The 15,014-nt window shown below is 35.6% G+C and overlaps 3 protein-coding genes and 1 long non-coding RNA gene across 4 annotated transcripts; 3 read left to right on the forward strand and 1 right to left on the reverse strand.

Moving 5' to 3' along the window:
• Positions 1-197: 197 nt before the first annotated feature.
• Positions 198-7,139, reverse strand: LOC125607086 (ABC transporter A family member 12-like). Its single transcript, XM_048776732.1, has 17 exons — positions 7,010-7,139; positions 6,567-6,906; positions 6,400-6,479; positions 6,181-6,313; positions 5,958-6,077; positions 5,742-5,866; positions 5,502-5,660; positions 5,128-5,416; positions 4,964-5,037; positions 2,542-2,551; positions 2,122-2,456; positions 1,848-2,048; positions 1,649-1,758; positions 1,461-1,545; positions 1,223-1,351; positions 1,017-1,122; positions 198-915 (listed from the first exon to the last, which is right to left on the reverse strand). Exons 1-17 carry the CDS (start codon positions 7,079-7,081, stop codon positions 527-529), a joined length of 2,757 nt encoding a protein of 918 aa, XP_048632689.1. The 5' UTR covers positions 7,082-7,139; the 3' UTR covers positions 198-526.
• On the forward strand, positions 3,331-4,565 carry LOC111200090. Its single transcript, XR_007338371.1, has 2 exons — positions 3,331-4,109; positions 4,200-4,565. It is a non-coding gene; the product is annotated as an uncharacterized LOC111200090 (long non-coding RNA).
• LOC106400262 (ABC transporter A family member 11-like) lies at positions 7,138-13,322 on the forward strand. Its single transcript, XM_048776726.1, has 15 exons — positions 7,138-7,762; positions 7,849-8,080; positions 8,251-8,612; positions 8,703-8,798; positions 8,878-9,078; positions 9,173-9,332; positions 9,420-9,646; positions 9,816-9,933; positions 10,026-10,102; positions 10,198-10,287; positions 10,406-10,549; positions 10,635-10,925; positions 10,993-11,073; positions 11,162-11,338; positions 11,440-13,322. The coding sequence occupies exons 1-15, from the start codon at positions 7,394-7,396 to the stop codon at positions 11,674-11,676; spliced, it is 2,862 nt and encodes a 953-aa protein (XP_048632683.1). The 5' UTR covers positions 7,138-7,393; the 3' UTR covers positions 11,677-13,322.
• LOC111214234 lies at positions 13,160-14,969 on the forward strand. The gene is made up of 3 exons (XM_022716697.2): positions 13,160-13,603; positions 13,939-14,463; positions 14,569-14,969. The coding sequence occupies exons 1-3, from the start codon at positions 13,253-13,255 to the stop codon at positions 14,827-14,829; spliced, it is 1,137 nt and encodes a 378-aa protein (XP_022572418.2). The 5' UTR covers positions 13,160-13,252; the 3' UTR covers positions 14,830-14,969.
• The last annotated feature ends 45 nt before the right edge of the window (positions 14,970-15,014 follow it).

Raw genomic sequence — 15,014 nt, forward strand, 5'->3', positions numbered from 1 at the left:
TACCCTAATTTGGTTTCTGTTTCTTGCAGCTCTTTATTCGTTTTATCCCTAACTATATATATACATTTTTAAGTTCTTCGACTTAACTAAATTAGTTAAGGTGTAAACCTGTTAGTTTTGTTTTTGGAACAAATGATTTGCTAATAAGTATTAAAACCAAACATAATAGTAATATATGCCAAGATTGATTAGTTGAATTCACATATATAACACCAAGATCCATGATGTGATGACACAGCTTGGATGTGAGAAATACATCAACTAATTTGCATATACTCAGCCCAACAATCAAAATTGGCATAAGCAAGTATTTTCTGTTCATATTAATTTGTAAATATAAATAAAGTATGCAACAACGAATAATTATGCGACATCTCAACATAGGCTGAAGCCTTCTATGTAAAAAAAAAGTGTACTAGACTAATAGTATATACAGATTGCATGAGAAGTATTAACAGGTTGTTTGCGTGTGCCTCAAGACACATCTTTGACTCAAAAATAGAACCCTAACTTGAAAAATCAGGCCTCAAGACAAGGAAATGAAGGCTTGAGCAGATTTAGCGACTTTGATGAAGACATCTTCGAGAGTTGTGTCGGCAAGTCCCCAAGCAAAGACTGTGAAGTTGGATTTGGCCTTTTCTACAGCCCTAAACACCTCAGCAATCCTAACTTCTTGCTTTGGGAGCTCGAACTTCTGTGTACCAGCGAGATGATATACTTTCTTGGCGTTGGGAGACACAGTTGAAACCAATCTCTCGACATCTTCCTCATGTTCTGAAGATGTTGTCATCGTGAACACATATGATCCACCGTATCTGCTCTTTAGTTCCTTGGAGTTTCCTATGCATTGCAAGGCTCCGTCTACAAATATCCCCAATCTATCGCATAGAAACTCTGCTTCTTCCATCGAGTGAGCTGAAAATGTAGTCTTAACGTTAAGGTTAAGTCTAGTTTGAGAAGAACACTTAATCACATCCCATATATAATCTAAGAAAATAATATATGTATGTATATACTTGTGAGGATAATTGCTGTGTTTTGTTTTGCACGCTGAATCACATCCCATAAGTTCTTCCTCGAGGCTGGATCAAGTCCTGTGCTTGGCTCATCCAAATAAACTACCTAATTAAGAGAATGATTAATCACACCTTAGGTTTGTTAATAACTAACATGACCCATTCATTGCTTGAAAACACGACACAACTAACAAGAATGCATGTACCTTGGGGTTCCCAATAAGTGATATAGCCACACTAAGCCGCCTTTTCATACCTCCACTGTAATTTCCAGCAGGCTTGTCGCCAACTCCTCCATCGAAAAGGCTGACACTCTTTAGAGATTCTTCCACGGCCTTCAAATTATTATTTATATATATATATATCCATTAATTAACAATATGTCTTCTGGAATTATAACACAAAAACTAAACTAAGTTAGCAAGGTGCGGCAGATATATATACTTGCGTTAGAGCAGAGCCCTTAATGTTCTTGAGTCGCCCGTAAAAGAGAAGATGTTCTCTTCCTGTTAATGTTTCCCAAAGCAAGCTGAAATCAAGAGAATGCTATAAAAACAAATATGTTCTTTAAAATGTTCCTTATTTGCTTGGTAATGAAAGAAAATGCAAAAGTATTGTTAAAGAGCATTTACTCGTGCTGTGGGCATACACCCATGCTAGTGTATACTTTGTTCATATCCTTGCATATGTCCAAACCTTGAACCAATGCTGTTCCAGATGAAGGTTTGAGTAGCCCAGTCATCTATCACAACAACCAAAAATACAGTACAAGATTACAAACTTTGACACTCTCTAACGTTTTTTTTTGTTAAACTGTTTTGGGAAACTGACCATACTAATGAAGGATGTTTTTCCAGCGCCATTAGGTCCAAGCATGCCGAAGCATTCTCCAGAAGGCACGTCGAGATATAACCCCCTTACTGCCATTTTTGGAGGGTTTCCATCTCTACCTGGATACACTTTTTTCAAGTTGTCACACAAGATGGTGTGCCCTGCGCTACCTTCATTTCTCAATTGTTGCACCTTTTCCCTCTGTTTATTATCTCATTTTATGTTAATATCAAAGAAACATGGAAAGGCTAAAAAGATGACGTTTTAAACATACCTCCTGAGAGACATCTATTTTTCCCATATCTATGGAGACTTTTTTAGAATCCACCCTCTGCATGGTAGGCTTACTTGGTATAGATGAAGATTTCTTGAAAAGGTTCAAGAAAAAGAAAGGGTGCTTCCCAGATGAGAAAACTTGATCAATATAGAAAGCTATGATGAGAGCCAGAAACCACTCTATTGACATGATGCATAAAACTTCACCCATTCCACTATCACTGAGATCTTGCCACTTCATCCCATTTCCCCTGGAGGCATATTGTGAAAACTCATACAACCCGCGGTACAAAGAAAAACCAGGATACAATTCCAAGGCAACAATCCATTCCTCTGTAAAGCATATAGATATTATATACCAAAAACAAAGCAGTGAGTGATAAAAATGAGCATGTTTTTCTTGTTAAAATTAAGTTACCTGGGAATGACTGATTTTCAAGCATCGTTTCACTACAAAAAAAAGTTAATATTGTGACAAAATTTTATGACTAACATTTTCTGTCACAATATTGTGACTATTTACCTACGTGGTAGTGACCAAAATATTTGGTCACAGAATCGTGAATATTTTGTCACAATGTTGTGATGAATGTAAAAGTAACAAAAGATCGTAACCAAAAGTTACAGATATGTGACGAAGTGTTTAGTCACAAATATTGTTATGGAATCGAGACTAAAACTCGTCCTTACTAGATACGATTTTGTGGCTTACGTAAATATGCTTAAATTTTTGAATTAATCTTAAATATATAATCTAAAACTCAAACACGATACCCTAAACTGTAATCTTTATATCATAAAAGATTAAACCTTACACTTTAAGTATTAAATTATAATTACTAGAATATACTTAAATTAATATCTAACACCCATACAAAATTAACGTTTCCAAGTCTAACTAAAAACCTTAATCTCATACTTTATATATAAACTTCAAATTGTATTCCCCAAAGCTCCAAACTCTAAATAATAAATATAACCCTAAACAGTTTAAATCATTGAAGTTAAGAGCATACGTAATAACCAAAATATAAGCACTAGTTATATATACAAATACTTAAATATTTACATTTAAACTTTAATAAAATTAAGACTTTTTAAAAAAAAAAATTATTTGGTTATTTTATTCGTATATCAAATATTTTATAAATATTAGAAAATATAAATTAATATTTAGTCATTTTAATCACACATAATATATTTAATAAATTTAATACGTTTTATTATCATATGCAATGTTAATAAACCAACATTTTAATATTTTAAAAAAGTAACATTAAACGTTAGAAATAAAACTGAAATCTTATATCGACACTCTAAATTCCAAATCCTAACTCTATACTTGAAATTAGACTTTAAACATACACATGAAACCTTATACCCTAAACTCTAAATCATAAATTATGTTTTAATTTTTTTCTTTTGGAGAAAAGTCACACATTTTGTTTTAATCTTTAAAAAATTTATCATAAAATTTTAAATCATTAACTATTTCACCAATATATAACCATTAACTGTACATACACAAAATTAATATATGTTTAACAAAAAAAATAAATTAACTAAAACATGATTAAACCAAATCTTAAAATAAACTAAATAACCATGTTTTAGTTTTGGCATTAAATTAATTTTCCCATGTTTTGAGAATATACTCTATCTCATAACCCTACTTGACTCTTCTATCACTTTGTCTATTTCACGTGTAGCCTCCATCTACATTCTACACAGTTGTTAAAAAAAGAAGCCTCCATCTACACTTTATCACGTTTTCTCTCTTCCTCTAGCAAATCAACAATCCTCCTGATTCTTCTTAATTTTTTTCTTCTATTTGATTATGTATCTCTCTCATTTTCTTCTCCCCTAGCCCTCTCTTTCTTTCCCTTTATTTCTCTGCAATTTTAAGGATTCAGATTGCGAGTCATTACCCTACTGCCTCTCAACGACTATACAAATCCGCAGTGGAGATGGAGTTAACCAGTCAACGTATGTCTATCTCAGTTTCATTTCTTTTCCGATTTGTTTTGTTATTTTTTCAGATTCCTGTTTGGTTGATTTTATTTTATTTGATGTTAGATTTCAGTCAGATATAGATACAGCCGAAGATGATGTAGATGCAGCCAATGATGATTACAGATTTATATCTGGCCATTACAGTGGTAGAAGCTTTCGTTAGGAGGCCCGAGGATCTGAAAATTCAGTGCTAATGATGATGATGAATACAAGGACGGCGGAGGTGTAGACAAGGGCCGAAGGAGAAGCTTCTAATGCCGTCAGGTTGACGTAATTTGAGGGAGGCAAAGGAGGCTGTGTAGTAGACCAGTGTTTACCCTAATTTGCTTTCCTTTGATCTGTATTATAATTGGTTATCTAATACTACTATTTTTTGTAACCAATTAACCAATATATGATTTGGGATATCAATAAAATATATTTTAGTTACATTTTTTTTTTGAATTTAATTTTCTTTTAACAAGAATCAGCTTTTATTTAATTCTAAATTAATTATTTCTGAATATTTGATAATTACCACAAAGTTAAGTGACTATTTAGTTGCAAAATGTAACGGATATGTGACAGTAATAATGTTACAAATTGTGTTGAATTTGTTACGTAATCATGTGTAACAGTTTGTGTCGTTTTGTGACTATTTTAACACGTAACAATTTGTAACAAAACTGATACTATTGTAATCGTCTCTATAATTGCTACATTTTTGTGACTAAGTTAAATTTGTGACGACAGTATTGTAACCATTCAAAACTGTCACATATTAGTCACAATAGATAATTTGTGACGAAATATTTGTATATTGTGACTAAAAGCATTGTCACAATAGCCATTTTTTCTTGTAGTGTTTGGAAGAGAAAGCTGCCTAAGAGGCCAGTACCGTACACCAATATGTAAGCAACGACTACATTTTATCCATAAAGACAAAGAGACCGTTCAAATTTTTGAAAACTGGCATGTTTTTGATGAGAAATGTAATATGTTATTATTTTACCTGTAACAGTCTTAACCTTTGAGAATATTGAAGAAACTAGAAAACCAATGGCTATTTGAAGATTTAAGTAGATAAAATAGAAAACGAACTGGATGCTATAGGAATTGAGCCGAAAGTACTTGAGTCCTATCACTGACCCAAATATCACCAAAGAAGCAACGTACAACACAGATATGGTTAGAAAATAGGCATATGAAATCAACCAATATGGACCATCGCCTAGGCCGTGCATTTTCATTATAATCCTTAGACGTTCTTGTTTCTCATACACCAATGATGTCAAGATCACCTGCATGATTTATAGCTAGTCATTTCACATACAATGGGATAAATTAAAAAAAAAACATCCAAGTTATTTGTAAGAGAGAACTTACGGGGAACAAAAGAAGAACAACCCAAGTGAAGAAAAGTGGGCCAAGCAAAGACGCAATGTCAGTATTAAATCTAGTTGCGTGTTTAGGAACTTCTTTGACAAACTCAAATAATATCCTAAGCCCGGGGCCTTTCAGAAACTTCAGATAAGCATTTGATATCTGCAGAGGCATATGTTACAATGAGAGAAACATGATTGTAAGTGAATGCATGCCTTGACTCTTGAAAGTACAACATGATACCTGATTGATAGATCGGGGAACTCGGACCAGCTTTACAGGCCCAGTTGAAAACTCGTCCTTGTAGGTTGAGTTATACCAGATGGTCACATTGAAGTTTTTCTTATCCGTATTCATGAGATCATATGCTAATGCAAAGAAACAATGAGGTGGATCCTAAACATACGCTATGAAGATAATATATAAATGTAATAAGTAAATGGAAGACAATTTCAAAACCTGCAGCGATCTCATTTGTAATCCCAGCAGGGTTTCCCCTATAACTACCCTTGAAAAGCTCATTATTGACATCTGCAGAGTTATTTCTCCAGAGACACAACCCTTGAACACACTTCACCTCTGAGATATTTAGACACAAAACCACTTCATATTAGTTTATCATCTTTCAAGTCAAACTTTTTCTTCGAACATCACAAGAAAGAAGTAAAAAAAAAAGTCATACCTGTCTGAATTTTTTCGAGAGAGAGTGGCCATGTAGAGTTTGCAGTGCACAGAGGTTGGATATTGTAGATGGGGAGACCTGGGGCAAGACCTGGATCTGCGTAATTGTCTTTAGCTGCTGCTATTGGTGAACCCTAAAATTAAAAAAAGGAGATGGAATGAGTGTAGACTCTTGCACTCAAATTCAGACATATATATAGCCTTTAAAAGAAAGACATACCAAGATATTATTGGCTAAAGTAGGCAAGAGGTCGGAGGAATTAACCGCAAAAGAAGTAGCAAATATATTCGCGGATATAGCTGAAAGAGAACACGCTTGGGTAAGTTTCACATGCAGCAAGGATAAATAAAAGAGTTACGTATCAAACAAGGAAGATAAGCATATACCTTTACCAAGGGGCTGTTTTTCACCAGTCATAAGTATAGTTACAGGACAAGATCCTCCCATTGTTCCTCTACAGGACTTGTCAGGGAGGTCTTTGTAGGGAAGAAAATCGGTTTTAACAGAACGGAGTTCATGCTGTGGAATCTGCAACATGGGAGGCAACATGGGAGGGTTTGGGATGGGACACATACCACCAGATAAGTCAGCGCTACTCTTACAATCACCAGTCATATCAGAGACACCCTTCATCAGCGCATCGAGAACATGTTGAATCGCTAGGAGAATTAAGCAGAGGAAGAGTGGAACTAGGATGAGCCTTACATTTGTCCATATATGTTTCCTCTGCATTTCAATTTCCATTAATTAAATAAACCCTTTTCTCAACTATATATATATAAGAAGTGGTGGTACTTGCTATTTAAATTTAATCAGAGAGGAAACAGACCTGGTAGGTTAAGTTCTTCCTGAGTAACGCATTTGCCTGCATCCAAAAACTTGCCTGACTAGGATCAGCCATCAATGAAGATAGAAAGAACGTTGGAGAATAGCCAAACACTTAAATTTGGAAACAAAATATCACAACATATAATCAGTTATAAGGAAAAGATAAATAAATAGAACTGCCCAAAAATAGATCATAGGTGAAATACACACAGTTGAACGTGAAAAACCTTAAAATTTGGAAACAAAAGATTGCATGTCCGTAAACCTTTTTGAAAAAAAAATTGTTTCCTAACATATTTTTAGATATAGAATTAGTAGAAAAGAAAACGTTTTTATATTTTTTTTTAAGTAATAAAATTAAGTACCCAAAAAAAAAATCTTGATAATGATTTTGCAACAAGGCTTACCGCTTCTTTATCAGCAGTTCACGGCGTTATTCAAGAAGAACCTGCTGCTCTCATGGAGGAACAAGAGATCTACGTGTCTTCAGCTCTTCTCATCATTCTTCTTCATCCTTGTCATATTCTGTATCGAGGAAGCTATGAAGGCGAGCGAGGCATCCTCAAGTGCCTACAAGAACGTCACCGATCCCATGCTTTTGTTTTCGCCGCCTATTCTTCCTTGTGAGGATAAGTTCTTCGTGAAGCTTCCTTGCTACGACTTCGTATGGAGCGGTAACAATAGCCGTCGTGTGACTGACATCGTCTCTGCAATCATGGCTAACAATCCGGGGAGACCAATTCCGACCAACAAGGTTAGGTTCATATTATGTTTGGTTCTTGTTATAGTTTTAACTTAATATTGGTTCTAAAATGTTTCTCGTGTATGTTTTTTTTCCAGGTCCAATCATTCAAAGGACCTGAGGAGGTAGATGCATGGTTTATGTCACATCCTTTGCAAGTCCCAGGAGCTTTGCATTTTGCGGAAAGGAACGCTACAGTAGTCAGCTATGGAGTTCAGACAAATTCCTCATCGGAAGAAAAACGTGGTCGTATTGAAGATCCAACATTTAAGTTCCTTATTCCTCTTCAAATAGCTGCAGAGCGTGAGATAGCAAGGTCTTTAATTGGAGGTAACATCTTGAAATCTTTGAGCTTAGAGACAAATGTCTTATATTGAAAGTTGAAGATAATCCTAATTAGTAGTAATAAGTAATATGGACCAGTCCACTTATCATCAATTATTTTTTAATTACTTTTTAATTGGAAATCCTGTGACTCTTTTGTATTCTCACAATTTCAGATCCAAAGTTTGGTTGGAGTTTTGGATTTAAAGAATTTGCACGCCCAGCTATTATAGGTGAAGCTATCTCTGCACTCAAAGTTATGGGACCAATCTTCTTTCTTGCCTTCTCCATGTTTGGTTTCGTTCTCCAGCTCGGTTCTCTTGTTACCGAGAAAGAGCTAAAACTTCGTCAGGCAATGACAATGATGGGAGTTTTTGATACAGCTTATTGGTTATCATGGCTCATATGGGAAGGACTCCTTACGTTTGTATCATCACTCTTCTTAGTCCTCTTTGGAATGATCTTCCAATTCGATTTTTTCTTGAAGAACAGTTTCTTTGTTGTCTTCCTACTTTTCTTGCTTTTTCAGTTTAATATGGTAAATTAAAGATCCTCATCATTCTTAATTATTTTCCATTGATTTTGCTGGGATAACACTTAAAATTAACTATGTCCTTTATGTTGCTAGATTAGCCTAGCGTTTGTGCTATCATCTTTCATTAGCAAATCATCTTCAGCTACAACTGTTGGTTTCCTTGTGTTTCTCATTAGCTTTATCTTACAGGTTTGATTCTCTTGGCTTTAACCTAGTTCCTTAAATCATGACCACTTCTTCTTACTAGTTACCATTTCTAAATGCTCAGATTGTATCAGCTACTGGATTCCCTTACTCCAGCGCTTATTCTGCTTCTCGCCGAGCGATTTGGTCACTCTTCCCACCCAACACTTTTTCTGCGGGCCTTAAGCTTCTTCTTGATGCAACTTCAACTCCAGAAAGTTCTGGAATTAGCTGGAGTGAAAGAGCTGTATGCGAAGGGGGCATGTCAACTTGTGTAATTTCAGTTGTATGTGGACGTTCATTCATAAAACATATTTCATTCATCAAATACTTTTTTAACATTTTTTTTTTCAAACCACTACTTGTACATCTTTTTGTAGGATATTATCTACCAATGGCAAGTCGGATCGTTCCTTTTCTGGTTTGTTCTCGCCATGTACTTTGACAATATTATTCCCAACGCGTCAGGTGTAAGAAAACCCATCTTCTATTTTTTAACACCTGGTTACTGGACTGGCAAAGGAGGCAATAAAATGGAAGGTATTGTTTCCTCATAGTTCTCCTGAGCAGTCTTTTAATTTGTTGGAAAATATAAACCCAAAACATGTTCCTATACACACTTTACAGAAGGTAGCATTTTTAGCTGTATCGGTTCAGTTCCACCCGTAGAGCATGTAGCGTCAGAGGACCAGGATGTGCTTGAAGAGGAGACACTAGTTAAGCAACAAGCAATGGATGGAATAGTTGATCCTAACATTGCAGTTCAGATTCATGGTCTTGCTAAGACGTATCCTGGAACTACAAAGCTTGGTTGTTGTAAATGCACCAAAACATCTCCTTTTCATGCTGTAAAGGTAATCTTTCTTGTTGAGGAAGTTAGTGGGTGTTATATGTCAAAGACTATAATCCACAAACCCTAATATGCTCATTGCCCGTTATCGTTTCTAACATGAAAATGTAATATTATAACAACATTTCCATTTATTTATTTTTGGCTAAACAGTTCATGGAATATATGTTTAGGGTTTGTGGATGAATATAGCCAAAGACCAGTTGTTTTGTATGCTTGGACCCAATGGTGCAGGGAAGACAACTTCTATCAGCTGTTTGACTGGCATAAATCCAATTACTGGTGGGGATGGTAAGGATCTGTTTGACAAGAAGCTAGTTTCCAAAACGTTTTTTAACCATTCTAATCTAATTAATAAGTTCAATCTGATTGACTTAAAACAGCTCTTATCTATGGAGATTCCGTAAGAAGCTCTGTTGGTATGTCTAACATTCGTAAAATGATAGGAGTGTGTCCTCAGGTAGACTAGTTTCATTTTACTTAATAACATCGCAGCTTCTGTCACAATAGTCTAATTGTTCAGCGTAAATGTGTTTCACGTTTTTTTTCTTACAGTTTGATATCCTTTGGGATGCTTTATCAAGTGAAGAACACCTCCACCTCTTTGCTAGCATCAAAGGCTTGCCACCGCCATCGATCAACTCGGTACTAAGTCACCTGAATATCATCTCAAAATACTGCTGGGATCTCTAATGACTGATTTTAACATTAAAGCACACTTCTCTTCTTTATATATCTTTTAGTTACTTTTTTTTTGTTACAGACCGCTGAGAAGTTACTGGCGGATGTAAAACTGACAGGAGCGGCCAAAGTTAGAGCAGGAAGTTACAGTGGTGGAATGAAACGTAGACTCAGTGTTGCAGTTGCACTCATTGGTGATCCCAAGCTGGTCTTCCTAGATGAACCGGCATGTCACATGCTAACTCCTCTTTTAATGTGTTTATTAATTATACAAATCGATTTAAGATGGTGTACTTATATATGTATTGTAGACAACTGGCATGGACCCTATCACGAGGAGACATGTGTGGGACATTATACAAGAGTCAAAGAAAGGTCGTGCCATCATACTGACCACGCATTCCATGGAGGAAGCTGATATTTTAAGTGACCGAATAGGGATCATGGCTAAGGGCAGGCTCCGGTGCATTGGGACTTCAATCAGATTAAAATCCCGCTTCGGAACTGGTTTTGTTGCTACCGTTAGCTTCACTGAAAGCAAAAAGGACAATAGCAATGCTTCTGGAGATTCGCATGAGCCAGTGAAGAGATTCTTTAACGAGGTACGAATACACAATCAAAAGTTGTTTTAGTGGCCACTTTGACCTAAAGAAGAATTATTATTTGTAGCATTTGAAAGTTGAGCCAGCAGATGAAAACAAGGCTTTCATGACTTTTGTTATCCCCCACGACAAAGAGAAACTGCTTACGGTAAGGATGTACCAGAAATATATATATATGTATGTCTCTTAGGTATTAATCTACATATGATATTCATCATTGTCGTCTCCACACGTAGGGTTTTTTTGAAGAGTTAGAAAACAGAGAATCTGAGTTTGGAATCTCGGACATACAGCTCGGGCTTGCAACTCTTGAAGAAGTGTTTCTGAACATCGCTAGACGGGCTGAACTGGAAAATGCAACTACTGAAGGGATCATGGTCACTCTTGATTTAGTATCTGGCATCTCACTAGAGGTAAATCCAACTGCACACAAATATATATATATTATATTTTGTGTGTGTTCAAAATGTACCAGAGTTGAAGAATTCTAATAAGTTATATGGCGAATGTACAGATACCTGTGGGAGCCAGATTTGTTGGGATCCCTGATACAGAAAGCGCAGAGAATCCAAGTGGGGTAATGGTTGAAGTCTACTGGCAACAAGACGGGTCGGGATCGATGTGCATCACGGGACATTCATCGGAGATGCGGGTCCCACAGAATGTTTTGGTGACACGTCCACCATCTCCAAATGCATTAGGACATAAAGGGCTACGCCAAGCGGTTCGGGGTATTGTCATCGATTTATGAATCTAACAGATGATGTGTTTGCTTTGGAATCATGTACAAAGAGTGGATCGTTCTTTTCTTGTAGAGATTATAAAGTTGTAGCAATATCACATTATGTTTTGTGTTTGTTCAATGTGACAAAAGTAAGCGCACATACATGTTTTTTTTGAAACTATTTATTCAACCAATTTTTTTTTACAAGCGCACATACATGTTTCAGACATGTTCGTGATTGACTTAGTTGCTGACATGTAATCAACTTTTTTATGATTGGTTTTCTTTCTTCCCAACGATATATAACTTACTTTTCAACTTTTTATTTGTTAGATACCCTCCCTTTTCCACCATTGGAGGTGCTCTAGTGAATTCAAACTTAAATAAATTAAAGAGAAATAAATTACTAAAAAGAGTATTCTAACACAAACATGATTTCTCAAGTTCTTTTATTATTTAGAAGACCATTTTCTTAAATATTTACAAAAAATATATGACCATAATTTCCCGTCATAAATATCATTACAATCTTTTTTAGAAAAATATGGTGGATTATATGCAACTACTAGCTTCCTTTATGGTAGTCAAGCCTTTTTTACTCTTAAATTAGAATGTTATCGTCCGAGTAATTCTCCTAAGTTTTTTCCTTTAACTACATATATCTACTGTTGGACTCAATTCCGGTCAATACGTTAATGGGCTCCGATCAAAGTTATAGGCCGAAAGGAACCAATGTCTGTGGCAAGCAATCGAGCTCGAAAGCTAAGAAGTCGAGGCCCCGGAGATCGCGGAGCAGTTACGGAGGTCGCGGAGCAGCTACATACGGAGATCACGAAGTCGACTCATTATAAAGGAAGGAGAAGGGACATGAAGAAAGGCACGTTGAAACCCCTAAAGAGAGCTACACATTAACATCGATCTTGTTTTCTTCCCGATCTTAGACTCTTTCTTTAGGGATCTCATTTGTATCATTCGATCTAATTCAACTCATTGTATTCGATCTTATTCATCAATAAAGTCAATTTTTGTCTATTGGAAACTGTTTGAACATCATTGTGCTCTAAAGATATTGTTGCCTACATCATTTGTCTTCCCTAGATCAAACTCCGATCACTATCAAATACTTAGTGTAGATTTTAGATTCTACATCTGCTACTATTTACATCATAGTTTGATCATTGTCCAGTTTAGGATCTCACTGTTAAAAAAAGTAAACAAAATCATGTGGTTCTCCTATATATAAGGAACATTTTGTAAACATGTTGATTGTTCATTTTAAGGGCAGTGTATCAATCTGATCTAATGTCCTTACTAAATATAGTGAGACGAAGAAAGTGACCACGTCTATAAAAGTAGACCCAGAGAAGAGCGAATAGCCATAGAAATTTTAGCAAATTTCTTTTTCCATTCTTCCATGACCATGAATCTATAGAAGTTTATAGACAATTTCATTCACTTTAATAGTTAAATTTAGACTTTTAAACATATATATAAATTCACTTCTCACAATAAAAACACAATCACTCAAAAATAAAAACAAAAACAAAAACAAGATAAATTAATAATAAATTCAGTCAAAAAAATTATCTTCTCTAAGAATAAAATGGCAAAAACGTCATTAACTATATATCTATCGTTACTTGTTGCATTAAGCACTGTTTATGAAACACAAGGGACATTCTCATTACCCCTTTACTTGAAGAACTTTCCCAAAGTAGGCCATGATTTTGAGTCTTTTGCTTACAAAGGTATGATGGATTTCATGGGTGACTTGGAAGGCAAATGTCCTCAGACCACAGAGTTTAAGGATTTTTTTCTAAAGCTGAAGGATTACATGGCATGTTACAGTTCAACAGCACCCGGGTCAAAAGATCTCCAAGTTGAGTTGTCAATAAAATCTGAGACACTCTTCAGGGCTATGTCTGATTTTAGTGGAACTAAAGGCGGAACATCAGTAAGTTTCATTTAGACGTTAACACTGGTATAGCAGGAAATAGTGCTGGTCTGACATTTAAAAAAAATTCATACTACCCTACTTTAAAATAAAAATTTGTCTTTATTCTTCCTATAATTTTTTTCGTTATGTTTTACATACAGTTAAAATTGTTATATAAAATCTTGATGTTCTAAACGACCTTTGTCTATGCCTTTAGACCCGGCCTGTCTATGCCTTCGGGCTGGTACGAAAGAAGATTTTCTCAACTTAAACTGGAAGTAAATGCAAGAGAAAGAAAAATGTTTCAAGCTCATTGGAAATTGTTTTGTTGTTTCGTTCCTTTTTGACGATAGGAGGATTCATGGACGCTAGTGGATGGCTTATTGTCAATGGGGAAGAGTTTGGTTGAGATGAAGAAGAGCGGTTCTAAGGAAATAACTTTTGAACAAAGAAAAGAAACGATTCAATCTATGGTGAAATGGACTAGAGGAATCGGTCTATTCGTAAAGAAAGTCTCTGAGAGTAAAGGAAAATCTATTGATTTATCATCATTTGGAATTGACTATGACAACAATGTGTCTTCTCCATCTGAGAGAGCTCTTTACGAAACACAAGGAACGTTCTCATTGCCCCACTACGTGAAGGATTTTCCAAAAATGAGCAAAGACTTTGAGCCTTTTGCTTACAAAGGTATGTCAGGTTTCTTGGGGGCTTTGGAGAGTAAGTGTCCTGCCACAGCAGAGTTCAAAGATCTCTTTGTAACGGTAGCGGACTACATGGCCTGCTTCAAGTCAGGTATCAAGGTCGAAATGCAAGAAAAATCAGTGAAACTCTTTAGGGCTATTTCTGTATTGGATGGTACTAACGGCGGAACATCAGTAAGTTATAGTCCCATATATTAACATTCATATGGTACCCGGGCATGTTCCTCGCGGTTTTATATTAAAAAAATTGTGGTATTTTTGTTTTCTTTTTGGCGATAGGTGGATTCTTGGAGGATGGTCGACGGTATGTTGTCAATGGGAATACTTGTGACTGAGATGAAGAAGAATGTTTCTCAGGAGATAACTTTTGAACAAAGAAAGGAACTGATAGGGGGTATGGTGAAATGGGCTCGAGCTATTGGTCTACTTGTTAAGACAGCCTCCGAGAAAAAAGGAAAATCAATTGATCTAGCATCTTTTGGAGTTGATTATAGCCCCCATGTTGCTTCTCCTTTCAAAGGAGCTAGCGGTGAGCTATAAAGATAAGCCCTGCAGTTTCTACTTTAATTCCAATAATGTAAAAAGTAAAATATTATTTCAACAAGAAATCTTTTATCAGTTGTAAAAGATTTAGCTATTGTAAATATAATTCTATATTAATAAAAGATTTATCAAGTCTACTTGTTTCTCAGTCGACTACCTTCGATGGTAGTTAAGGTTCATTT

Source organism: Brassica napus, chromosome A3 (genome assembly GCF_020379485.1).
Source record: "Brassica napus cultivar Da-Ae chromosome A3, Da-Ae, whole genome shotgun sequence".
NCBI lineage: Eukaryota > Viridiplantae > Streptophyta > Magnoliopsida > Brassicales > Brassicaceae > Brassica > Brassica napus.

Bases quoted from the DNA above. Each gene is read 5' to 3' on its own strand.
- LOC125607086 (XM_048776732.1), bottom strand. From the start codon at position 7,081: ATGGCTGATCCTAGTCAGGCAAGTTTTTGGATGCAGGCAAATGCGTTA. The intron at 6,907-7,009 runs GTCTGTTTCCTC...ATTGAAATGCAG, and splicing joins GGAAGAACTTAACCTACCAG to AGGAAACATATATGGACAAA. The intron at 6,314-6,399 runs GTATGTCTTTCT...TTTTAATTTTAG, and splicing joins CTTTAGCCAATAATATCTTG to GGTTCACCAATAGCAGCAGC.
- LOC106400262 (XM_048776726.1), top strand. From the start codon at position 7,394: ATGATTTTGCAACAAGGCTTACCGCTTCTTTATCAGCAGTTCACGGCG. The intron at 9,333-9,419 runs GTATTGTTTCCT...CACACTTTACAG, and splicing joins AGGAGGCAATAAAATGGAAG to AAGGTAGCATTTTTAGCTGT. The intron at 10,103-10,197 runs GTAGACTAGTTT...TTTTTCTTACAG, and splicing joins TGATAGGAGTGTGTCCTCAG to TTTGATATCCTTTGGGATGC.
- LOC111214234 (XM_022716697.2), top strand. From the start codon at position 13,253: ATGGCAAAAACGTCATTAACTATATATCTATCGTTACTTGTTGCATTA. The intron at 13,604-13,938 runs GTAAGTTTCATT...TTTTGACGATAG, and splicing joins GAACTAAAGGCGGAACATCA to GAGGATTCATGGACGCTAGT. The intron at 14,464-14,568 runs GTAAGTTATAGT...TTTTGGCGATAG, and splicing joins GTACTAACGGCGGAACATCA to GTGGATTCTTGGAGGATGGT.